At 27.5% G+C, this 26016-nt stretch overlaps 3 protein-coding genes across 5 annotated transcripts; all 3 read right to left on the bottom strand.

The window, feature by feature from the left end:
- Positions 1 to 5542: 5542 nt before the first annotated feature.
- Positions 5543 to 7752, bottom strand: LOC119689915. Its single transcript, XM_038104849.1, has 2 exons — positions 7544 to 7752; positions 5543 to 6215 (listed from the first exon to the last, which is right to left on the bottom strand). The coding sequence occupies exons 1-2, from the start codon at positions 7550 to 7552 to the stop codon at positions 5811 to 5813; spliced, it is 414 nt and encodes a 137-aa protein (XP_037960777.1). The 5' UTR covers positions 7553 to 7752; the 3' UTR covers positions 5543 to 5810.
- Positions 7753 to 10287: 2535 nt separating this feature from the next.
- LOC119661908 (RING-box protein 1A-like) lies at positions 10288 to 11073 on the bottom strand. Its single transcript, XM_038071419.1, has 2 exons — positions 10508 to 11073; positions 10288 to 10434 (listed from the first exon to the last, which is right to left on the bottom strand). The coding sequence occupies exons 1-2, from the start codon at positions 10901 to 10903 to the stop codon at positions 10426 to 10428; spliced, it is 405 nt and encodes a 134-aa protein (XP_037927347.1). The 5' UTR covers positions 10904 to 11073; the 3' UTR covers positions 10288 to 10425.
- A 4855-nt stretch (positions 11074 to 15928) lies between these two features.
- LOC119687216 (leukocyte receptor cluster member 8 homolog) lies at positions 15929 to 25351 on the bottom strand. 3 transcript variants are annotated; one of them, XM_038101471.1, is made up of 7 exons: positions 22205 to 22244; positions 20550 to 22100; positions 20125 to 20471; positions 19817 to 20052; positions 19552 to 19756; positions 19157 to 19364; positions 15929 to 17951 (listed from the first exon to the last, which is right to left on the bottom strand). In XM_038101471.1, the coding sequence occupies exons 2-7, from the start codon at positions 21977 to 21979 to the stop codon at positions 17798 to 17800; spliced, it is 2580 nt and encodes an 859-aa protein (XP_037957399.1). In that variant the 5' UTR covers positions 21980 to 22100; positions 22205 to 22244; the 3' UTR covers positions 15929 to 17797. The 3 variants fall into 3 exon arrangements, with proteins under 3 accessions (XP_037957399.1, XP_037957398.1, XP_037957397.1); XM_038101470.1 differs by lacking the exon at positions 22205 to 22244 and adding an exon at positions 25291 to 25351 and having other exon boundaries at positions 19817 to 20471; XM_038101469.1 differs by having other exon boundaries at positions 19817 to 20471.
- Between the last annotated feature and the right edge of the window lie 665 nt (positions 25352 to 26016).

Raw genomic sequence — 26016 nt, 5'->3', positions numbered from 1 at the left:
ACTTATGTGATTTTATAAATATTTTGGAATATTATTTTAGCCACATATTATTCCTGCTATTATGTAGCATAATCTGTTTCACTCTGACTGCAAGAACTGTAGAGGAATATCGCTGCTAATAACCGGATGTTAAGTTTTTACAAATATTCTATATCAAAGAGTCAATTCTACTGCAGAAGATGTATTGTGTGTATATCAATGCAGTTTCCGCCTAAATAGATCAACCCTATAATCAATGTTTTACAATATGTCAGATTTTCGAAAGTCGCGCGTATATGATATTGTCATACAGTGCCTATTCATAGACTTTCAACAAGCTTTTGACAAAATATACCATTCAAAAATTAAGTTTCCGGTATTGAAGAATGGAATCCCAATAAAAATGATCAACTTAATTATACTAACACAGCAAGTCAAATACACTTTCAAGGTGAACTAACAGATCCATCGGAACTATCGTAAATTTAGCGCCTCTAGGCTTGTAAATTAAATTTGTAATTGTCGACTTCCTAATAGTGTTTTTACGGTTGCTTCTGTTTCCGAAATATCGGATATGAATTTTATTAAAAGAGTCTATTTCAATAGTTTGAATTTTAATTAATTAAATGGTCCGTTAATTAAAACTCGTTGAATAAAAAATATTTAATTATTACATTATATTTTTATTTCATTGTGTTATTTAGCATATTTCTTCCAGTTTTTATCAACCATTGTGTTGCAATCCTACTATACTATTTATTGGAAGATAAGTTTTCATAGAGATTAAACAATTTTCGAAGTGAAATCCCAGATTGTTTCCCTTATTTTCATAGCAAAGTTGTTGATTCAATCAATTTTTTTCAATAAGCAAAGCAAATAGAAATTTCCATTTGAAATTTTCCATTTCGAAAGTATTTTTTCACACACGACCAGCAACTTATGCGCACCTAATATGAAAGTCGGAAAATTTCTTTGAGGTTTCATGAACGAGAATATCACACAAAGCGGCTACGTTTGATGCTCACCGCAAGGAAAATCAATTTTTCCGCAACAATTTTCCAAAACAACAATACCAACAAAGGTTTATAGTGACGTACTAAGAATACCCTGAAGTTGTGTGATGGATTTGTGTTGAGAATACAAGGGATATGTTTGTTCGCGAGTAATGTATAGTCGAGTTCATCCCTTTTAGTGGAAAATTCTTCCGCTTACAACAACTGTCACCCTTGCCCTTATTCTGCATCTCATCTCCTTTCTTTTCAATTAGTCTTTCAATTAGCTGTGCATAATAATGACGGCCTTCGGTTTTGAAACATTTTGATGTTTGGAAAATAGTTTTATATGAATTTTGTGGAAAATTATGTTGCTAGCTAAGTTTTCTGAGCCCCTCGTAATATAATTATATAATGTATTCATAAATATTTCAACTGAAAGTCAGGAATTTCAAAAACTTATGAGTCCATTGATATATCCACTGCTTATAATATTAGAATCATTGTACGTGCTATCATTTTGTTCATTATTTGTTCATTATTAAAACAAACATTAATTATTTAATATTTTATTACAAATTCTAGTAAACATTATAATTAGTACTGGTAAAAGTAGACTTGGCTGATCTTTTAACTTCCATCATAGAATAGACATTTCAAGCGGGAATTAATCTATTTTCAGAAATTGCTATTGAAAGTTAGTTTATTAATAATGTTGACAATAACAAAAAACAAGAAACTACTCGTAATATTGAAAAATAAATTAATTATAATTGTAAAAATAAAATAATTTACCCTGATTCTAGAAAGTTTAATTTCACAAAAAATAATATAAAATTCTCTTCAGAACCCTTTTGAACAAATGAAATTTTCATAAGACAAAAATAGTTGAACATGGACAATAGTTGGATGGAAGGTATCAATTATTGATCTCCATTGAAATCAACTGATTTTCAATTATTCTTGATAAAAAAATTAACAATTCACATATTTTGAAACGATGAAAGATTAGTTTTATTTGAGATGACTTCATTATTACCGTGTATTCCAGTAGACTGTACATTAAAAATTATAGATGATAAGTGGATAAAGAAAGAAACATTTATGGAGATTTTAAATTTCCTCCATAAAGAAAATAGCTACTTCATATTTGAAAATAAAATTTACAGTCAAACTAAAGTAATGCCAATGGGACTACCTCGATCTCTCACCTGTTGTAGCATATATTGTTATGGAGAATATCTTGGACATTAAGATGGACGAAGTTGCTATAAAATCTGATTTTACTAAACAAAAAGAGAATCTGAAAAACTTGCCTATCTTGAAGCAATAGTAATTAGACACAATAATAAACTTAAAATAAATTAGTATCAAAAGCCTCAAACACTGAGCGATATATCAATTTCAACTCTCAACACCCCCAGGGGCGCCTCCCAAAAGTAAAAGGGCGCCAGATCGATGTAAAAAAATAGTTTTCTATTAATATTACTGATTATACCTGAAACAGTTGCTAGTGGAGAAAGGAGGTTTTCAAAACTTAAGCTGAAACCTATCTGCGATCGACAATGTCTCAACCCAAGTTAATAAACTTGGCAACTTTTTCAAAAACGAAGTTCCACAAAACATAAACTTTAATGCAGTAGTAAGAGAGTTTGCCGATAGAAAGGCCAGGAAAGTATAAAATTTTATTAGTATTATTAAGAAAAAATTTTTGAAATTATTAAGAAAGTACACCAGTTTACATGAATATTTGTTTTTGTTATATATAAAGGTTCATTATGCCTTGTTTTTTTTTAAATTTAAATTATTAGTTTTACGTATAGTAAAAAGTATTTTTATGACAAAGTATTATTTTATCATTTCATTACGGTTATCATTCCATATAATTTTTTTTTCCGCTTTATTACATGGTTCTCAATAATAGGTAGGTGACGCCGTAGAAATCTCGCCCAGGGGCACCAATAGTGCTAAAACCGGTACTGGGTATGGTATTTGTGATATCATTAAATTGACATTTGAATATCATGTTTTCAAGCCAAAGGCCGTTATAAGAACTACTTGTAGCTTACCCTCTGAAAGGCCGCTTTTAGTACGATTATCTCTTTTTCGGTAAAAGCCTCCTAAGCTGCATTCAAAATATAAGTTATTATCTATCCCTGAATATTCATAAATGTATCTCTCAATTTTAGAAAATATTTATTATATTTTATTATATCTGTTAATGAAAAACAAATATTCCAAATATTAAAATAATTCTTAAATTGAAAATAAAATATTAGGTACATGATATTTAGTATAAAATATTTGGTACGGAAGTGGAGTAGGTACACTCATTTTGCGTCTCCCAGCTTGTATACCATATGTAAGAACTAGAATGTGAATGAATTATATCTATTTTTTCTGTTATATTATATATATAGTATATCAATCATATTTTTTATATGCTCATTAGAGGATCGATTTATAACTAAGTCTAACATATCATACCCTATCAAAATCGTAAAGGACATTGAGAAATTTTGCGAAGTAGTGGTCAATATATTTAACTGTTATGTAGCTTATTCATTTTAGTAGATTCGTAGCCTATCTTAAATTAGGTACGGAAGGAGGTAAATTAAAAGATCTGTGACAAGAAACTAACAGAATCAATATCTGTTTTACGAATCGTTATAAAAAGAGGCATTTTGAAGCGGTTTGATAATAAACTGAACCAATAATTGCGTTAAAGAATCTGTTAGGTAGATTGGTTAGAATGGTAAGTTTTATATAAATTTGGTTGTAGTTTTATCATTTGTTGGGTAACTATTGTTGGGTGAGAGCATGACCTGTAATAAAAATTAAAATTCTTACATACTTTCCATACGGATGATTTTTCTCCATCATTCATAAATGAGCTTTAAACTAAATTATACTGGTTATACTTTTTTTTTCCGTTATTGTAAAGACAATCAAATAATAGATTCCTGAAAGAGTGAAGTTCTTTGTGTTAGGTGAATAGAAGACGGGCTGATTGAGACCACACTTAACCCTGATATTCCTGTAGCGATCAGCTGTAAGGAATAGTATAACAGAGTAACAGGGGCAAACTTACTCTTATATAATAATGTGGAGTACTATCCTCAGTAGAAATAGTGTATTTTTATATTTACAATAAAAAGAAACTACTTTGAAAAAAACTGTTGTATTTTAAAAATAATTTTCCTTTGAATATAGGGTTATTTACATTTTATGGTTCCAAAATTGAGTCTAAATTAAGTACTCTTATTAATTGATATTTCAATAACATAAAACTTGTATTTCAGGGTTCATTGTTATGATGGATATCAACTTCATATGCGAACGTATATTACTGCTTTCTTCTGATGCAAATTATTTAAAACAAATTTGCTAAATAAATTATGGTACTAAAAGACATACTCCAAATAATTGGTACACCTTCTATGTGCGATTAACTAAATAATGAAATAAAATGCAATACTATCATTTTTTTAAAGTATTATAGGATTATAAGGCATAAAGATCCACCAGAACTTTTCCACAAAACCATTTAAAAGCAAAATCAGTATTTTATTAATATGATAAGGAGATCAAGTCATTATTGAAATTTGAGACAACGCATAAACACTTTCATTATATTAAACTTACTAAACAACACCAGACTGTAGCAAATGGTACTTTTATAGCAAAACCAAAAGTACAAAAGATGCAAAATAGCACTTTGGTGCTGTTTAACACCACATTTTAATTGCACACAAGATTAGGTTCATGGGGACGTGTTTGGTTTCGTAGTAAATCAAATTAATTATAAATTCTTATGAAATTAACTTACGGAATTATCGAAATGCAAGTTCTAATTATATTTTCAGTATTTGATAAAAGATCTAAGCGCCAAAACGGAATGGTGGCTTTGGGTCAACAGCAACTGTGAAACATTACTCATAACATATATGGAATAGTTGACAGGAAAGTTTTTTGAGATATATTTGAACCAACAAAATTATTTGACACAGCCTAGATATCATCTTCTCCATGGCTCAACGCTCTAAGAAATAAAAAAATTATATTGGGGTTAAATTATCAATGTCCATATGAATATTCCATATTTATTTGAATGGCACATAATGAAAATAATTCATATTCTACTTCAAAGATATGAGATAATTTTTTCTATTATATCTACTACATCTTTGTTGCTTTCCTGATATACTTCTCTTACTTTTCTACTTTCTATTATGATATAACCAATTTATATGGACTAATTTCTCACATATATTTAATTTTATTATTTTTCTTTATTTATTTATATGTTTATTTAAATATATATAACAACAGCGTAACGAATCGCTTACTATAACAGGGGTCAGTTAAATTTTAAATGTAAAAAGTCTTGGATTTCCATAGGGTAGAGCTGCTTTTACCGCTATATAAGATATATACTTCTAATTTTTTTCACTTTCTTAAAACCTTTTTAACTCATTGAAACTCTTTCAATTCGATTTTTTTTTTGCATTTTATTAAAATGTTACGAACTGAAAATTTTTGAAAATATATTCATTTCCATTTAACTTATTTAAATATATAAATTCCTTGAATGCATTCAATATCCATTTATTAGTTAAAGAGATTAATTTTGAGTTGACCTTTTTTGAGAATTAACGAAATTGAGTTGGTTCTCTCTATCACATATTTTCGAAATTCACCTTTTAATTTTTTATTTATTTAAAGTCGTTCACATTCATGACAAGACATTCACATTCTTCATATAGTAGAAACGGATCCAGAAATTCATACACCAAGATTTTTATAATTTTAGGTATTTCAGATTTCATTAGAACACGTTTAAGTATTTCTTCTTTTTGGCATGATTTTTTTTTTTTTACTTATCTTCAAATTCTTTGACAGAGCCTTCTTTCTTCCAGATTGTTGTCGTTTTCTAGGCGAATTTTTTACCAATGGCTTTCGTTTGGCGCCTTTCATCCCCAATTCTTTTTGGCTTTCCGCAATAACCTTATCCTTTTTGGGTCTGCTTTTTACCGGAGACTTCCGTCTTCGAGACATCAAGGCGCCCAAAGTTGGTCTTTTCTTGAGGACTCGTCGTTTTGGAGTTGCTTCCGATAACAAATTCATCATTGATTGTTTCATTGCGATCTTATATTTATTTTGATATATTCTCTGAATGTATCCACGTTCCGTTCCAGCTAAGATAGCATTTACAACTTCATCTTTACACGCTTTTATGCTTATCTAATTAATATTTTTTCAAAAGCATTAATAATAGATTTACAATTAAAGATGTATAATATAAATAATGGTTAAATAAATCGGTTAATATATATGAGAATATTTGCAACCACAACATACTCGTATTCCTGTATTTTTTATGCTTGCATATCAGACTTACAATAGCATTTGGACATATTGGCATTGTTGTTACATATAGTAAGTCGTAGTCTGTGACAAAATATCACTGCATCTTTAAAGGGAACCTGATATGATTGTGGACTTCATTGCCGAACACTTAGATTCTAATTTAATAGAAAATTTAGAAAAATTAATTCTAGAAGGTTCAACACTGCACATCTCAGAACTGCTGTGTTTGAAATATATTAGAATATTGATTATGCAGTTAATATTTTCGGATTGGGTGACTTCCGAATTAATGTATCAAAAACAAACTCAAAAAAGAAAATGTGTAAATATTAACTTTCCTTGAAGCTGTCTATATAATAGTTGTCGGGAAATTGTTGCTCAAAGCAGAAAAGATTTCTATATTATAGAAATATATTATATTTGTTTAATGTATTCATCAAATGCTACAAGATGGCGTCGAACTTGCGTTAGCATCACATTGATGTCTTTATTTTTACTATAACATTTCTAGAACTTTTCTACATGAGATCAAATGTGTTGACAACTATTGATTATTTATCCCACTTGTTAAGAGAAAATATGAAAATATGAACAGCCCCACAGAAGTTGCAGAAGTCGATTGAATTTAAACTAGAAAAATCATCAGTTAGAGAAAAATAGACTGATTAGGTTGTATTGTAGTTTGTTCACAAGCGCAACTATTTCAATTACTATTGTCTTGGAATTAAGTCTGATATGAGCATACGCATGCTATTAATGATATCACATGGATTCAGAGATTAATATTTTATTAACCTTTTGTTGAACTTGGTTATGAAACTCTGAAAAATTGATGACATACTTGAAAGAATATGAATAGAAAGAGTTTCCAACGACACCTCCAATATCGTAAAATGTCTCATAATACTATATTTGCTTTAGGGTGATAACTCCTATATATACTCAGTGCATATTCATCACATATTAAATTATATTAAATGAATATTAAACAGTTATGAAAAAAGGATAACAAAATATTTAAGAAAATATTTGATATTTGAAAAAAAATTTTTGAAATTTGTGAAAATGTCAAAAAATTTTATTTTGTCAAAGAAAATATGTCAAATGCGATTTTAAGCTATAGGTCAACAAAATGGAGGGTTTCTAGCTCCTAGGTAGTTAATAGTTAATTAATAATTCCATCTCTTAAACTTATAACTTACTCCTTTCATAAGCGCCACTTTCGCGATAATCTCCCTCTGGGTTGATTGGTAAGTGGTTGCTTCGCATCTTTTAAGATCTTTGTGATTATAACACCAGCCATGTTGTCATAACGTAATAGTTTAATGCGATTATTGTATTAAATAAAATACTGACTTACTCAATATGAAACAAAAAAATTTAGACAAAATGTTCCAACAAAATACGAACATTCCACAATAAGTTTAAATAAAAAATAAAATATTTGGTATACCATATGATTGTTTTTAATATTTCAAAGCATACTTTATACATTAAATTCTATCTAAACCCAAATTTAAGTTTTCCGAATTTTCTAAATTTTCTGAATAATGTCACCTATTGATAACAATGGGTTATCAAACATTGAATTTTTTAAGAAAAATTTATGAAAGTAAATAGATTGTTTTCAATATTCTCTTAAGAGGAAATATTTTTAAACTGAATTGAATAATTAATTTTGAATTATACTTAATCTATTTTAAAATAAACTCCAGAATGGCCAAATTCTCTCCAGTCTCTTAACTTTGCCATGTGAAGCCTAAGTCCTTTCGAATTAAATCTATAAACTGTATGTCCACTACCACATCGCCGATAAAATGTTTTTCTCTGCAGTGAATACGTTGTGTATATTAAACATTATACTGTGTTTGAATAAAATGACCTATTTATTCTGAATTAGTGTAGTTTTCGAAACAACTTAATTAATCAGATTAATCAGATTAATTAATCAGAAAATATTTCAAAAAGTCTTCTCTTAAGAATCTTGTAGGTGTTATATTTCTGATACTTTTATTATGGTGCCTTTCATCTTTTAATTATTCTCTTAGTCCGTATTTTTTCGAAATTCAGTTTTGAGAGTTTTTTTAATTGGTCAAAATAAATATTCCGTTCAAGCGCTGCGTCCAAACTATAAATAAATATTCACTTTTGTCAGTCCAATTGAAATACTTGAAATTAATCGAATTTATTTGGTGAAGTTTCAGACTTCTTTCATTTTTATATAGATAAAATTGATCTTATTTTACTGACTAACAAAGTATTTGAATATTATTTGAAACATGAGTAATTGTTATAAATATGCATAAAAATTTACATAATATATGCACGATAGATGAATATATACATCATCCAAAATCTATTAAAAGCACATGTGATGAACGAACTGAGAAACTATGGAAACGAGCGATAGTACTTATTAGTTTATGAGCCAGCCAAAAACTCTAGAAATCAAAGTCCTACGACCAATCTTTTTGAAATTAATTTTAATAGTTTATATAAAAGCAGTAGTTTATATAAAAGAAACTTACTTCATTAATATGCCTTCCTCAACTAATTCTGTCCGAGTTTGGAATAAAAATTAAAGATTGATGTAAGCTATATAAATAGTAAAAACTTAGTTTTTGCTAGTAAACTAGAACTCCAGAACAGTAGTGAACTCCAGAAAGTGATGAATAAAATTAAACAATACTCCATTTTAGTATTAGAAATCTTAGAAGACTTAGTAGACCAGTGGTTATGAGAATATAGGTTAAAACCTTGGTTTCCGTAATGCGTTTTTGAATTTATTGAGACTCATTTCATAACCTAGCAGGTAATTGTTTTCTAAATTGAATAAAAGATAGACACTACTGGCATAAAAACGGGTATGAGCACTTTAAGTGACTGATTAAGTAATTTAGTGTATACAAGTATTTACACATAACGAAATTCAATACAGTTTCTGTAATTCTCTAGCCCTTCAGATTACATTAGTCTGCAGCTACGAATTTTCATAGACGAAAAGTTCAAAAGTCCACGAAATAAAAAGGATTTCATTTCTTAATGTACCGTTTTGTTATTATTTTCTATTATAAATTGGAAACCTGTTATCTATACTGTTCAATCGAAAACCCTTTATATATTCCCCTACTTCTTTGATATATATTTTCGAATTATAGAGGATTATATAGAAATGAAAGCTGAACATAGTTCAAATATTTTAAGAGACATGATGTTAAGACGACTTCAATACGAATACCTTATCTGGTTAAGTATAATGGATTACACCAGATAAGCTTTTTTTTAACTTATAATTATATTTTTTATAATCCAAAAATTGACTGAAAATTTCGAAAGTTATATTGAGTTTCAACAAATGAGCAGGGATTAAATATTCTTCGAAAGATACCGAAACTGAGCAAACTAAAACAAAACAAAATTAATATGTATAAGTCACATATTTTAACAGGGCTAGAGCGTTAAATAGTAAAAAGCTCAATGATCTAAAAGGAAACTAATAAAAATTACAAATCCCAGGCATCATGATTACTGCTTAATAAAAGACAAATGATTTTAGTTGGTAACTGAAACGCGTGTGATTTTTCCAGTCCTTATGGTGATTCAGTTCCAAAAGAAGCTTAGATGAAACCAGTAATATTTAGTAATATTTGAATAGAAACTGGATTACAATCCAATTTACCAGAAACGCGCCTCACGGTGCACTTATTGACGTCATCACCTACAATTTAGATGAAATTTCTTTTATGAGAACCTTCTTTTAAATAAACAACCTAGTTTCTCTAGAAAAAAATTTTAAAATTTTACATATACGAACCCATGCTCATTTATCCGCCTGTGTAAATGATAGAGGCTTAATGGTAGAGCTTTTTGTCTTGTAAAGACAATTGATCGAATAATTCAGGAAAAGTTTAAAAAATGTATACTGTTTATATTTGAAAAAGATGTATTAAAAACGGATTAATTTTTTAATTTTAACAATGTGATTTGAACAGTGAACTATTTAAGGCAACACTAAGAATAATTTTCGTGTCAGTGTTTTATGTAAACTTGGTTGGATAATTAGGGTATTTGCTAGAACCATGGTTCATAATTTCTGTAAATAAATTAATATGAAATAAATTATTTTGATTAAAATATTTAATAAATTTTTTATAAACTTTACATACATCGCTTGCGTTGCTAACTTTTTTAGTCTGCCATTCCTGCTGATCTACCGGGCAAATAGAATTCTTCTCCAGCCAAGGCAATATGCAGTGCCAATGGAACGCATGATTACACTTACCCCATACTACAAAGCATTTGTAATCATCAATAGTAACCATTTGTGCCTGACATTCGTTACATAAATCCGATAACAAATTTCGACAAATCGCACATTTTCCTTCAGGTTTATTCGCACAACATGTACTAGAATTGTCCCATTTTTTACAAGATAAATATTCATTAGCAGACTTTGAGCTACATGTTGGATTGTCATCACTGCTTAATGCCTCTTCTGCAACAGTATCTCTATTTTTGTTACTAGAACTTGACACCTGATATTCTTCCACGTTTCTCGACATTTTGAAACGTGGACTTTTTTTATCAGTAAATACTAAGAAAATTTTTAAACCAAGATATCAAGAATTTTGTTGATTGATATATAATTTGAACACAAAAGCCTACATGGAGAAAACGAAATGTGTAGCGATTCACACCGCCGGATATGGCTAAATTCTTAATTAATTTTTTATCTTTATACAAATTTTTTATATGAACTCTAAAGATAAAAGTATAATATATATTTCAATAAGAACTTATAAAACCAAGATATACTGATTGGAAATTCTTCAGCATTTTTTCAAGATCCACAACACAACGATAACCTTTTATAATATTGGGACATTTTATCCAAAAATTTTGAAAATGTCACAGTGCTACAAAAAGGGAGGTTTTTTTAGTCTTTATATATCTGAATCTACATTAATCACACGTTTGATAACTAAAAATACTACTACGACTCTCACCCCTATTTTAAAAATGGACACCAACATGTTCAGATGTTGTGAAAGAAAGTATTGAAATATCTCCCATGCTTGTATCTTGCGATATCTAAGAAACGAATGGTGCACTTTTTTTCGGCTTTGATTGGTTTGCAACCAAGTTACGCACCAGGCTTGGAAATAAACATAATCTAAACGGTAAGCGGTTAGTTCAAGGAACTTGGATAGTACATTAGATCTCATAGTTCGTAATTACTTTTAATACCATAATTACTATGATCCTACCAATGATAACAACGTGTGTGTTTTCATTTATCTAATCATATTACTATATGCTTTATGCTACTTAACATGCTTTAATCCTTTTTTTAGTTCTTTTTTCGTCCAGTGTCAAAAGTTGGGGAACAATGTGAATACCTCGGATTACTAGAAATATTTAGATTTAATAATACACCAGTTAATTCATTCAGCATTTCTATTTTGAGTTTACTTGGTGGACGCGGTATAAGTACCTCATGTAATTAAATGCGGCTCTATTTACTACGCCCCCAACTAGAATATTAAAGAACCCAATGATCTATGGGTGCCAGTTGATTTAATATTTTTTATTACTATTTCATTATTGGATTATTGGCCTCAAACTCAAAAACAATTGTTTGAAAATGTCTCATGTCTTGTTTGAACGATTTAAGCAACATAAGATAAGCGTTGAAGTTTGTACACATAGTAGTTCCTTAGCAAAACGTTTAAGTACTGGAGTAACTCTAGTTAATACTCAACATATAGTGTTCTTATGTCTATTGTATACGTGACTACAGACAGTTTATAAATAGAAAATGATTAGCATTAATCGATTATCTGCCAGCTGGCCTATTATTATAGTATATCATATAAGCTTAAATCAGAAGTATCACAGTGGACCCTGAGAATTTAGGTGAGTTAGTAAACTAAACTGATTGCCATATCAATCTACTTTCCGTATGTCATTGTTGTGTCGTTATGAGACTTTTCGATGTCTAGTATGAAGATGTAGTAGACATTATTCAAAGATCAATATGATGGTGCCGTATGAACAGTAACTAGTTCATCTTTATTAGTATGGGGTAGAGGAGTAAAATTATATCGTTGCAACATAATGTCATAATGTATTGTTCAAATTTAAAAACTATTTGTTTTAAAATAAATTTGAATTACAATTACTTTATAAAGTTTAAAGCAATTTCTGACGTTAAGTACAATTTTTAAGGTGAGGATTTGCTGGCAATATCGTAAAAAAAATTTCAGAATCACAAGTTGTAAGCTTGTGAACCCATGGTAGTACCAAGACAATGACTAGGATACTTTGGGATGCAGATTTATAAAACACTTATTAGTTTAAAAAAACACTTCTCCAAATTTCTATAAATAAATGTTGATTTTCTAGTTCTCAATAATGCTTAATTTTTTATGGTCAATATATTTATTATTTAACTTTGATCTTTTATGAAAACCACAGGACTACTAAGATAAATTCAAAATGCTGACCAAGTAATATCTGCTTGCGTGCCGCACATATCGACATCCCTATAACGTCATGTTTAGTAGAGCTCTACCTCCAGGATATATATCAATACATATTCTATTGGAATGGAGTTAGCATCAGTAAGATTGAAAATTAACGATATCTTATAAGCCTTCACACAAACGCAGTAGTACCCTCTCCGCAACCACATTGTAGTGCAACAAAATTCTCAAAATGCACCTGCCTAACATTCCCCAGGAAGAACGACGTCTCTCCCATAACTATCCTAGCGCAGTTGTGATCAAAATGTAGCCATGTACTAAACGGTAATCACTCATAAACGCATCAATTGCCAAAGTGTGCCCCAACTGCAGCTCTACCCTCTATGATGGAGCGCTTTTGTTTCCGACCCCATCTGGGTCTTACACAGCCATTAGCTATCTACATCGTAGCTAATGTATTTGTCATGAAAGGAATTATTTCATATTATTTATTATTTCATCTGCTTTACAGATGCCCGCGGGCTATTACACAATAAGAGTACTACATATTAATAACATCGAAATCAGTCTAGATAGATAAATATAATAAAAAAAATGTATTATATATATTGATTTAAATTTCGGTTTTACAATTTAGTACAGAGGTTTCGAAAAGTAGGGAACCATAGTAGTTGTATGTTCAGCCAGAAATCAAATTGAAATATTATATATATAAAAAAAAAAAATTTGTTTTTTGTTTATTTATTTATTTTAGCGTTTATTAAATTTGTTAAACGCCATTTGAACTTTCTGAAAATAAAATCATACTATATTTCATAAAATTGAGTATGACATTTTAGGTTTATATGTGTTAAAACTTAAATAACAAATTACGAAACGTATCTTAATAAAACACTTACAAACTAGTTATTCTATAATTATTACTATAACTTCTTAACTAACCTAATATAAGATGCTCATATAACTTTTTACACGATATTCATAGAAGTTCAATTACCATTATAGATTTAATTTCTCTTAATACAACTATACATTTTATATATGTAGAAAATATGTACGATTACGATTTTAACTTTTTTTTATTTTTTTACATAAAATGTTCAATTTGCTTTTATTGTTGCTTACTATTGTTGCTTACTATTGTTGCTTACTATTGTTGCTTACTATTGTAGGACAGCCATAACTTTCCACTGCTTACTTGGGAGAAGATTTTCCGAATTGCTATATACCAAAATCTTGTGTCATTATTGATTATGGATTATTGTTGTAGTTAACTAGACAGTTTGGACCTTAAACTGGTAGCTGGTAACCGATAATTGTTGATAACTGGTAACTGGTAACTGCTGCTTACTGCTAAATTCTGGCCCACCCGAGTAACTGGCATTTCAGCGTGTTTAACAATCACAGCGGCAAATAATATTTTCTACTCTCAGCAAAATTTATAAAAAGATAAAAACATATTAGTATATGAGTTACATAATAACTCATTTTAAAAAACAAAAATCATTTAAAATTTTTTTTAATTACATAAATTTTTGTTACAAACAAAAATAATGAACTGAAGAAGCTTTTTAATATTAATTGTTCTGATGCATAAAATTGTAAATTCTGTTTAAAACTTATTAAGATACTCTATTAAACTAGAGTATACGAAGATATACACCCCTATTCTGAATCACATTGAAATGGAAGTTTTGTTTCCTATTCCCAATTCCATTATTCCGAATTAAATGGGAATGGAAATTTTTTCCCTATTTAGCACAAAATTTTTCCTAAGCAAATTGTGTGGGAAATAAGTTCAAAAAAAAAAAAAGAGTTAACAAGTTTAAAACTAATATGTAAGCAACTTATAATCAGATTTTTGAATACATTTTAATAAAACTATTATTATAATAAAATTATTTTTATAATAAAATTATTATTATAATAAAATTATTGTTATAATAAAATTATTATTATAATAACATTATTTTTATAATAAAATTATTATTATAATGAAATTATTATTATTATAATGAAATTATTATTATTATAATGAAATTATTATTATAACAAAATTATTTTTATAATAAAATTATTTTTATAATAAAATTATTATTATAATGAAATTATTATTATAATGAAATTATTATTATTATAATGAAATTATTATTATAACAAAATTATTTTTATAATAAAATTATTTTTATAATAAAATTATTATTATAATGAAATTATTATTATAATGAAATTATTATTATTATAATGAAATTATTATTATAACAAAATTATTTTTATAATAAAATTATTTTTATAATAAAATTATTATTATATATAATATTTTAAATGAAATTATTTTTATAACAAAAATTATTTTATAATAAAATTATTTTATAATTTAATTATTATTATAATGAAATTATTATTATTATAATGAAATTATTATTATAACAAAATTATTTTTATAATAAAATTATTTTTATAATAAAATTATTATTATAATGAAATGATTATTATAATGAAATTATTATTATAATACAATTATTATTATAATAAAATTATTATTATAATAAAATTATTATTATAATGAAATTATTATTATAAAAAAATTATTATTATAATAAAATTAATATTGTGATCAAATTATTATTATAATGAAATTATTATAATAATACAATTATTTTTAAAATAAAATTATTATTATAATGAAATTATTATCATAATACAATTATTATTATAATAGAATTATTATTATAATAGAATTATTATTATTATAATAGAATTATTATTATTATAATGAAATTATTATTATATTAAAATTATTATTGTATTCAAATTATTATTATAATAAAATCACTATTATAATGAAATTATTATTATAATACAATTATTATTATAATACAATTATTATTATAATACAATTATTATTATAATAAAAGATAGAGAGAAAGAGAGAGATCGAGCTTAGAAATAGAAGAATAATTCCTATTAATAAATAAAATATTTTACTTTATTTTATTGTTTACAGGAAAAAAAATAAATTATGATATAAATAATTAAAATAAAAAATAATAAAAATAAAAAATCTTTATTATTTACTTATGAAGTATTCATTATATCATTTTTGATATTTTGTGCTACACATATATAATGTGATTTTTAAATTTAACTCAACATATAATACGCAATTCTTTATAGTTACAAAGTGCTATAGTTGCGAAAGTGCAACGAAACCAATTTGAATTTTTTTTTTTTTTGTTCCCAAAACAACTGTTTCCCAAGCAATTCAGAATAAGGGAGTTCTATTCGAGGGAATAGGGTGACTTATTCCCTGGGAATATTCAGAATAGGGATGATAGTTCAAAATTTAAAATTAGAATGAAATAGGTAGATTAAATTATATGTATAATAATAAATTCATTTAAGGACATAATAAAGAGAAACAAATGTGTTAGCATATAAAGGAACATTTGGGAATTTCTTTCTTTTGTTTTTTGTGAGGTTTAGGCTTATGTTTCAAATGAATTCGTTTCATAACATCATTTTAAAAGATTCACTTTTTCACTTTTTGTTTTCTGTGTTAGTATTAAGTTTTTTATATGCAATTATATGCAATATAATTTTTCTGCAGTTAAAATTTACATTAGCTTCAAGAAGCAAACGCATATTTATAATTCTTTAGATGATCTGGAACAGCACCAATAGAAGTCCAGCGAAGTTGTTAAAGTTAAACAGCAACACAGGCAATTGCAACAATTCCGCTGTTACTTGATTTTCTGAAATAAGCATTTCATCTAGGGTACAGTCCTTCATTCTGTCAGCTCAAAATAGTTTCAACTCTACGTTATTGTAAATGCAGTTGAAATTTTAACGCTGCATAACGTAACTATGCTTCTACGTCTTTTATGTATTTATTTAGTGTAGTTATTGAATATTCATATTTTCATTTGTCCTTCGGAATACTTCATATTTCATATTATCAAACTAATAGTTCCTTTCCTAATAGTTCAACCGCAATGCAATATTAGTTTTCGCTAAGCACAGTAGAATTTTTTGTTTTGAAATTTGTTCATCATGGAATCCGTAAGGTCTCTCCTTGCTCAACATGCAAAAGATATTGATTTAACCATTCAGAATTTCATTCAGTGCACTCCTAACTCCAGCCCGAACGCCACGCATTTTTAATAATTTTTTTTATACGAATTTCTTTTATAATATAATTCTTATAAAAAAGCCTCAAATTTAAATTTTTAGACGCACTTTCATCAATTTTAATATTAATGGATTTGAATTTATTTTTCTTGCTTGTATAACGAAACAATCCACATCGACCTTATTTTGAATTTTTACACAGAAAGTTCATAACCAAACAGATATGCATACATACACATATGTATATATTACTATATGCATTATAACCATGTATGCATTATATATGCATACATATGTACACGCACGTCTATATAACTTATAATGTATGTACACACATATATATATTGATTTGATCATTTGTATGTAACATTACAGCGATATTCGGATTTTCATTTACTCTCAAGTCCAGTATTATTTTCTGTTAGATCTCTGGCAAGGTCCATTAACTTCACTATATTCTTCTATTTTTGCTAATATCAACTTCTTACTAATTAATCACTTGGTTTGTCTAAAAAGTTCGTTATAAAAAAGTAAAGCCCATAGAGGTGTTAACACTGATTTTAATTTACTGCATTTTCTAATTATTTCAGTTTAGAAAATATCTTGTAGGTTTTCATTATTGAGAGAGAGCGCATTGATGGTTTGTTTTATATATGAATTTTGATAACGAAATTCACTTTGTTCAGTTTTCATTAAAAAATATAATCCACTTTGGAAAGACGTTTCTACCACATTTAATTCACATATAATTTTGAGTTTTTGATTTTCCCTATACCATATCTCCAATCATAATATTTCTGGATATATGATTGAATATATATTATGTATTATTTTTTTTATTTATACCAATAATGGCGCAGATTTGCAATCGATTTGTGCTTCTGTCGGTCCAACAAGTGGTATATTTAAGCTAAGTAACCACTCTTTACACTTTTCTATACTTTCAAATGCTAAGGACTCAGAAACGTATTCGATGCTAATAGTGGGTCGATATCTGAAAATAAAAAAGTTTTATATGTACATTAAAAATTATTATAAAAACCTATGTTCACATAAATATATATAAAATATTATGGAATATATATATGTAGTATAACTGAAATATATATGTAATATAAATTTAATAAAAATATATAATGTAAATTTAAAAAAGAATGTATATATATATAAAACAAAAAAATACATATAAAAAACCAAACAAACAAATACATATAAAAAAACAAACCAAAAAATACAAATAAAAAAATCAATACATATAAAATCAATATACATCAATATACAAAATCAATATATATCAATATATAAATAATAAAAAAAACAAACAAAATAATAAAAAACAAAAAATAAACAAGGGAAAACAAAACAAACAAACAAAATAAATAAATAATCAAAAAAAAAAAACGAAATAAAAAATAGATCAAAATATTTAAAAAAAATAAATTTAAAAACTAAATAAATTTAAAACAAAAAAAATTAAAAATAAAATATATTAAAAAAAAAAAATTTTTTAAAAAATAAATATTATATTTTATTTTATTTAGTTATGTCGATCGAAACCGCCTGCCTATTTAATTAACATATTTGATAAAGAGGTTTTTCGAACAGTAGTAAACTACAACAACAAAACTTTATTTAATATTATTTTTAATTATTTGAATATTGAGCTGACCATAGCGCTGTTTCAAGTATTGCCAAATACCCATCATCAGTGGTCTTGGAATTATTTATTTTATTTAATTATTCGTAAATAATTTTTTGGGATTTCAAGTACCAAAAATTGAACTCGTACCCTGCCAAACTTGAAACTCAGAGTCAGCGTTAATTAGCCAACTGACCCAAAGCCGTACTTGACTTTTATGTTCGTACATTTTTCTGGAGTTTTGTTACTTGCGTGAAAGTTTTATTAACAAATTCACTTGATTTGTTATAACGAAGTCATAAAGTAGCTGCACAATAATTGAATTAATTAATTATATTTTTATTTTTAATTGTTACATTTCAATACTATTATGTTTGAAGAGGCATTATTTGTTGCATGATTTATAATATATTTGTCAACTAACAATTGAAACTCGAGAAAGACAAATTGAGACAAAGTTAGAAATATTTTAGTTTATGGTAGTTGATTATTGATTTAAACATATAATTTTGTCATAATTATATTTTGGTTGTAAAAATTGTTTATTATGATAGACTTACGATTTTATAATAATTTTCAATGCTTCTTTGCGCTCTCTTTCAATGAACCAATCAACCAAATATCCTGCCATCAGTGGAGCTGCTGAATACAATTTAAACATCTTACAATAGTTACCCAAAGCCCACGCACTACGAAATTCTAAAGCAAATTGAATTACAGGATTCTCGCGATCAGCTTGTGTAATTGTTCGTAATACAGTAGACGTGTCTGTAATAATGATTTTAAATTAATTAAAAACAACAAAAAAAATTAGTTTAAATTTTAGTTTTAAAATTAATATGGAACGTCATAATTGAATTAATAGTCGAGAAGTCATATATTAAAATATGTTTTTTAGAATGTGTTTTTTAAAAATATATTTATCAATAATTACCCATCATATTGTACTACTTACCTAACGTATTTTTAGTAAATATATAGTACAGTATACGGTACGCTGTAAATTCAATTGCGTTTTTATTCGAATCTTCAACTTCAGTATAAAGCATCTTCAATTGTGTTTGGCACTGATTGAACTCTTCGTGGTCACCTTTTTCCATTGCAATTCGTGCATGAGTTTCGTATACCTCAACAGTAAACTTGTCTCGTATACCTTGTACCTGTAAAATGTATAATTCTGATTAGATCATATCTTACGGATTAATGTTTTTCAATTTTACTGTTAAATCCTGACGTATTGATTTAAGCTGATCGCAAGCATAAAAATAGTCCTGATTTTTCCGCCATTTTTCCTTCACGTTAGCCAATGAATGTGGCAACACCTCAATGGGCCGTACTTCACATGGTAATGGTGCTTTAGTTAAACGCAGGAACGATTTTTCTAAATCCCTACAGGTCCCTACAATATGTAAGTCGAATAAATCTAAACCGCTATCACCAACCGAACCGTCAATATCTATACAGATGCGCGCATTTTTAAATTTAGTTTTAACATGAGGTAAACTCTTTTGATGGTTAGGTGTATTACCGTTTAAAGAACTTGCTACCTTAGGTATTATCTGTTTTGAATTATTTTGAGAGAAACGAGCTGCACGTTGTTGTAAACGAGCACTATCATCTTCAATATTTCCACCAATCGAAGAAGAATAAAATGGCGCTTTAGATTTGTTAACAGATGAAGTATTTGAAACATTTTTATTTTTGTGTTTTCCTTTTTTATTATGTTTATTTTTTTTACTAGATGTGAGGGGTATATAACTATCAGTTGAGCGTGGACTGCTTGACGTATTACTAGAACTACGACGCGACTTTCGCCGAGGACTACCCGACGGACTACGAGAATGTGAAGTACGTTTATTAAACGAAACCGGCGATCTATGTATATAATGAAAAATTAAAAACATTTTTATCAGTTAAAAACTTTAAAATTCTATATAAATATCATATACTTACCGAGATCTACTTCTAGACATTCGAGCATTTTTCTGGAAACCACCAAATGAACCACGTTGTCCTAACCTTGCATTTAATCTACGTGATAGGCCTTTGTGTTTCTGACTTTGTGGTGATACATTGTTTAAGTGTTGATTACTTTTATCAGGGGTCGATTTGCGTTGCAATTGTTGTTGCTGTTGAAGTGGTTGGGAAGATAATGGCTTTAACTGTAAATTTATATGATTACGTTCACTATGTACACTAGGTACAGGTTCTTTATCCCAATCTCGTGTCCATAACTCATTACGATTAGCAGCTGCAATGATTTTCCCTTTAAGACAAATATCTATCTGATCTCTGTCTAAATCTGTTGAACATTTAGCATAGCATCGCTGCACATACTTGTTCAGAGAATCAGGCCAAGAGTCATTTGGATTATTAAAGGGATTTGGTTTTATAAACCCTGTTGAATTCTGATTTTGTTGCGAAGGCTGATAGTGTTCGACAACACTAGACGTTTCATGACTAGAAGCATTTAAAGAAACAGAGCTCACTGCATTACCTGTACCTAAGTTGTTAGGAAGCATAGGAGGTGGCTTTGTGAAGTCTGGTGGCAATGGTACAGCAATTGGAGGAGGTACTGACGTGTTTATAAAACCATTACTCGGTCTACTACCGAAAGAATTATTAAAACTAACAGTTTGTGACTGTTCTTGTTGCTGCATTACTAATGGAGGCGTCGGTGTAATAGAAGGTGTCATTTGAGTTTGTTCTTGTGGTATATATGCTTGCTTTTGTGGTGACTGCTGTTGATTACCTTTGTTTTTATTACGTTTACGTTTTTTCTTTCCATTATTATTGCCGGTACTAAGATTATTATTGTTGTTATTATTATTATTGTTGTTGTTATTGATGTTATTAACGTTATTGTTATTTGTATTATTAAAGAGTATATTATTAGCCGGAGTTTGTAAAGGATTTGGTGCATTGGCCAAACGCTTCTGTTGATTTAAATTAAAGCGTATACCTCCAAATATTTTAGAACCCTGCGACTGCGGTATATTATTACTTTTCCCTGTTGTATTTGGCAATGGTGGTGGAGGACCAGCTGGTAGAGGCGGCAAATTTTTATCATGTTGCATATTTGCTGGATTTACCCCATTAAGTGAACCAACCATCATTGGAAGAGATTGTTGCAACTGTTGTTGCTGTTGTTGCGACGGTTGCTGTTGCTGTTGCTGCATGGTGCGCATATAGTACTGATAGTATTGACTGTATTGCTGTTGGTATGCTGGATTTTGGTTTGAATACCAAGAATTACCATAGCCATTGGGCCATTGTTGTTGATTTTGGTTGTTAACCGCCATACCATTGTTAGATGGATGTTGCGATTGTTGCATTTCTTGCAGTTGGGGTATTAGTGAAGCAGCGGATAACGCCTTCGACATTATATTTCAAAATCAATGCGTTTAAACGTCCTTGAACATGTACACGAAACCACACACAAAGTCCGTACGAATATTAAACTTACCTTTTTTATGTATTTAATTCTTAGAACACGTATTCAAACTAAAAAAAATGTAAAAAAATACAATTAGCAAAATATAAAATAATGAGCAGAAATATGTAAAAAAAAAGTATCGATCAATGTCCGCCATCTTGTTTTCACTCACATTTTTCATTCACTTATTAAAATTATGCTGTCCGTTTCACAAAAAATTTTACATAAAAATATTTATATTCATATATATATAAACAAATTTTTTTTATACTTTAAATTTAAATGAAATATTTACTTTTCCTAAATTCAATAAAACATTTCAATGATTTAATTATCACTGCACCTCAGTAAAATGATGAAAGTGACGTAAGTATTTCACTACGAAATTATTCACAGATACGCAGAGTTGCAACTTTCAAAAATGTACGGAAATTAGTTGAAAATGGAAGAGATGCATTTGAGATTACCTTTATAATATACATATACTATACGTTAATGTGTATAAAATATGTTTCAAATTATTTAGGCCTTGTGCGAATTCAAGTAAATTGATGGTAAATTGAGGGAAATAGTAAATTATGTCGGTATGGTAACGAATATTGGTATTTACCAGAATAAATAAATATTTACATAAGTGCAATACAAAAAAACCCCTGGGAAATTTTAACTTATTTTACCTCAATTTACTCGAACTCGCAAGCGGTCTTAAAACGACATTTGTTAAATTAATAATATGTTTACATTACGAACTTTGCTAAAGTTGATTTACCGTTTACATTATCGTTTCGGATTTTTGTTTTGATAATTGTTACATTTTTTAATATATTGATAAACAATCAGCTGGAAGCTAAATATTCAAAAATTTTATTATTTTGTTAAAAAAATGAAATAACAGAAATGCATATTATTTATAGAATTTTTAAAAATTTTTCGATTTGTATGTAAACATTAAAGTTTATTTTTAGAAAAATCTAGAAACGGTACCAATTTGCACGCAAATACTCCTAATACAGAATTAATTAAGGCAGTAAAGAACACAAAACTAGAGTAGTACGATATTGTGAAATTTAAAATCAAAGTCAAGCTTCAACCAGAGTAAATTTCATTATAAAAAATTTTAACTTCCATAATATAGAAAATATGTTCAAGAAAAAGAATAAATAAATATCATTTCAATATTTTTATAAGTCAATAAATCACAATCCAGCTTCCACATCAACATTGCTAACTTGGCATTAGCAATATATTATTTTTAAAGTCTATCAAAGTTCGAAGTTTGTTGTGCCTATTTTTATATAGCAAAATCGACTTTGGTTGCTGGCTTTGCACTCAAAGTCGATTTCCAATCGAATTTTTCCTCCAGTAAAGTTCGTAATGTAAACCCCGTATAAGATTGAAGCAAAACATTTAAAAAAAAAATTATGTAAGACAGCTTACACGAGTCCCAAAGTGATTCTAAGAACCATTAAATAATTTTCACGATCTATATAAAACAGGCTAGTGTTTAGTCGTTTGAGAGTATAAATTGATTTCAATGTGTGAATTCAATATTGTATAGACAATATATGTGGATTATGTACTTGTAATATCTAGTACAGGTTTGTCTTAAAGTCTTAAATATTTTTTTTTTGTAGTTGTGTAGAACATTTTATAAAGTTAAAATATATTAATTAATTAAGAACAATTATTAATATATATTATATAAAATGATTTTTGCATTTCAGTAGAATATATCATGAAGTTAATATATAGTTGTCTTAAAATAAATTTTATAAACAATTTATTTAGTTTAGTTAAGTAATATTAAAAGACACTTTTAATATGTGTACATAGCGCTTAAAAGCATTTATTTGCACTAAAATTTTAATTCAGTAGTTTAAGTATACGAAAAATGGTTTAAAGTAAAACTTATTTAATAGTATACTCACATTGTACAAATAATCTTAATTTGAATTGCAATTCTTCACTACAAAAATCTCCTTCAAATTAAAATGATGTAGTATTTTGATATATTTAAACAAAATCGAAATTAAGTGTTATTATAGTAAAAATAAATAAAAGATAATATTATAATTACAAAGATAATTACTGCAATAATTAATATAACTTGTGCAATTTCAATAAATTATAGTACATTTACACTGTCTCATTTAAGCACTTCCTCATTTATATTAATGAGTGAACATTCACTTTAAATGAGCTTATATATGCAGCTGATAGAATTTTTGTGAACTTCACTTAATATATCACACAAAAAAATTAAATATATAATCCATATATTATATCATTTGTATACATGTCATATATATCAATACATATACATATACATATTCAATTAATGAAAACAAAGATTTTATTATATATTTACCTCTTCAGTGCCATTATTTATAGCTCAGCTATTCCTTGTTTACATATAACATGAAACATATAACACATTACAAATATTGATTATTTCCCTTGTGGGAAATTTATTTTTAAGGGATGATTTATTGGTAATAAACTAATTTATACGGAAGCACTTTGTTTGGTTATTTATTCTTATTAGCAGCTATAATGAGCAAAACTAAATAATATTAATATTAAATAAAAAGATGTATGAAAGGATTATTTAAGGGTTCTTAAAATCATTTTAGGACTCGAGTAAGCTTTCTTAAACAAATCTTTCTTAAAATAACTTTTAAGATTAATAAACATAAATAACAAATAAATAGTTTTAAAATTTGAGGGTCAGCTATTAGCTGACAGAAACCTTAGTGCCTTTTATTATGCAAACAAATTCTGAATGAAATTTAGGCCCGATTTCACAGTCGTAAGATAAGCCAATTTTAAAACTTAAGTTACAACTGTGAAATCAGTCGTTTATACTTTTGTAAAAGATAATATAGACGATGCTACATGTATGCATACCAAGTATGCGTTTTGCTATACACTTTGAAACAAAGATGTAAATTTACCGCATAAATGTCTGTAGACCAAAATTTGGTATGTACACTTGAATGTACACACTGCGATTTGGAAGCACGACATACTTGATTTGCATACATGTAATATAATCTATATCATGCTTAAGTAAAAGGTTACTTAACTTAAGTATGCATTCATTATAATACTAGCGTTGAATAATTGTATAGATTCTAATTATACAATAAAGCATTTAGTGAAGAATAATCTTTAGTATATAATGTCATCTAATATTATTAATTATTTGAAAACTGTTTATGCAATACAATACACAAAAATAAAAAGTTTTTTACTTACTAAAAGTGTTCGATTAAAACTAATATTGAAGAAGTTATTATAGCACTACAACAAAACAGAGCAGAACTTTTTTAAACAATTTCAAATTGACTGTCAAAAACATTTTTATATCCTGTATGTCAATTTTAAATTCCAGAGAATAATTGATTTCAATACATTATATGTCAACTTACGTGAGACATATAAACTAATTTATATATTGCATGTTATTGTAGTAGCATGATGTACTAGATTGAAACTACTACTATTATTATTATTATTATTATATATTTAAATAATTTAATGTCATATACGATAATAAGTGTTTTTGTATAGAAAAGGTTTTATAGTGAAGAAATAAAAATTCACTTTTAATAAATTGTATTGAGCTGGAGCGAAAATTGCTTAAGTTCATTATCAATGGTCTTCAGAAATATTCTAAGGCTTAATAGTCCGCTTGTAATTCTTTAACTACATGTATCAGGAATTGAATCTACCCAAAGCACAACAATGAACCAGTTTTTTACCACAAAAGGCAAGCGAAGGCTTAATTTATATTATTAAGATTTCAATCAAAATTTAACAATCGCGCAAAACCAGTGAACAACAACAATAAAAATTCTTTTATATTATTTTAATTAACTGAATTGTTGACTGACCATATAGCTAATTCAAGTATTGCCAAATGCCTATCATCAGTGGTCTTGAAAAAATTCTTGAATTTAATTATTGGTAAATAATTTTTTG

This window comes from Teleopsis dalmanni, chromosome X, assembly GCF_002237135.1.
Source record: "Teleopsis dalmanni isolate 2A chromosome X, ASM223713v2, whole genome shotgun sequence".
NCBI lineage: Eukaryota > Metazoa > Arthropoda > Insecta > Diptera > Diopsidae > Teleopsis > Teleopsis dalmanni.
This window is presented reverse-complemented; position numbering and strand designations above follow the sequence as displayed.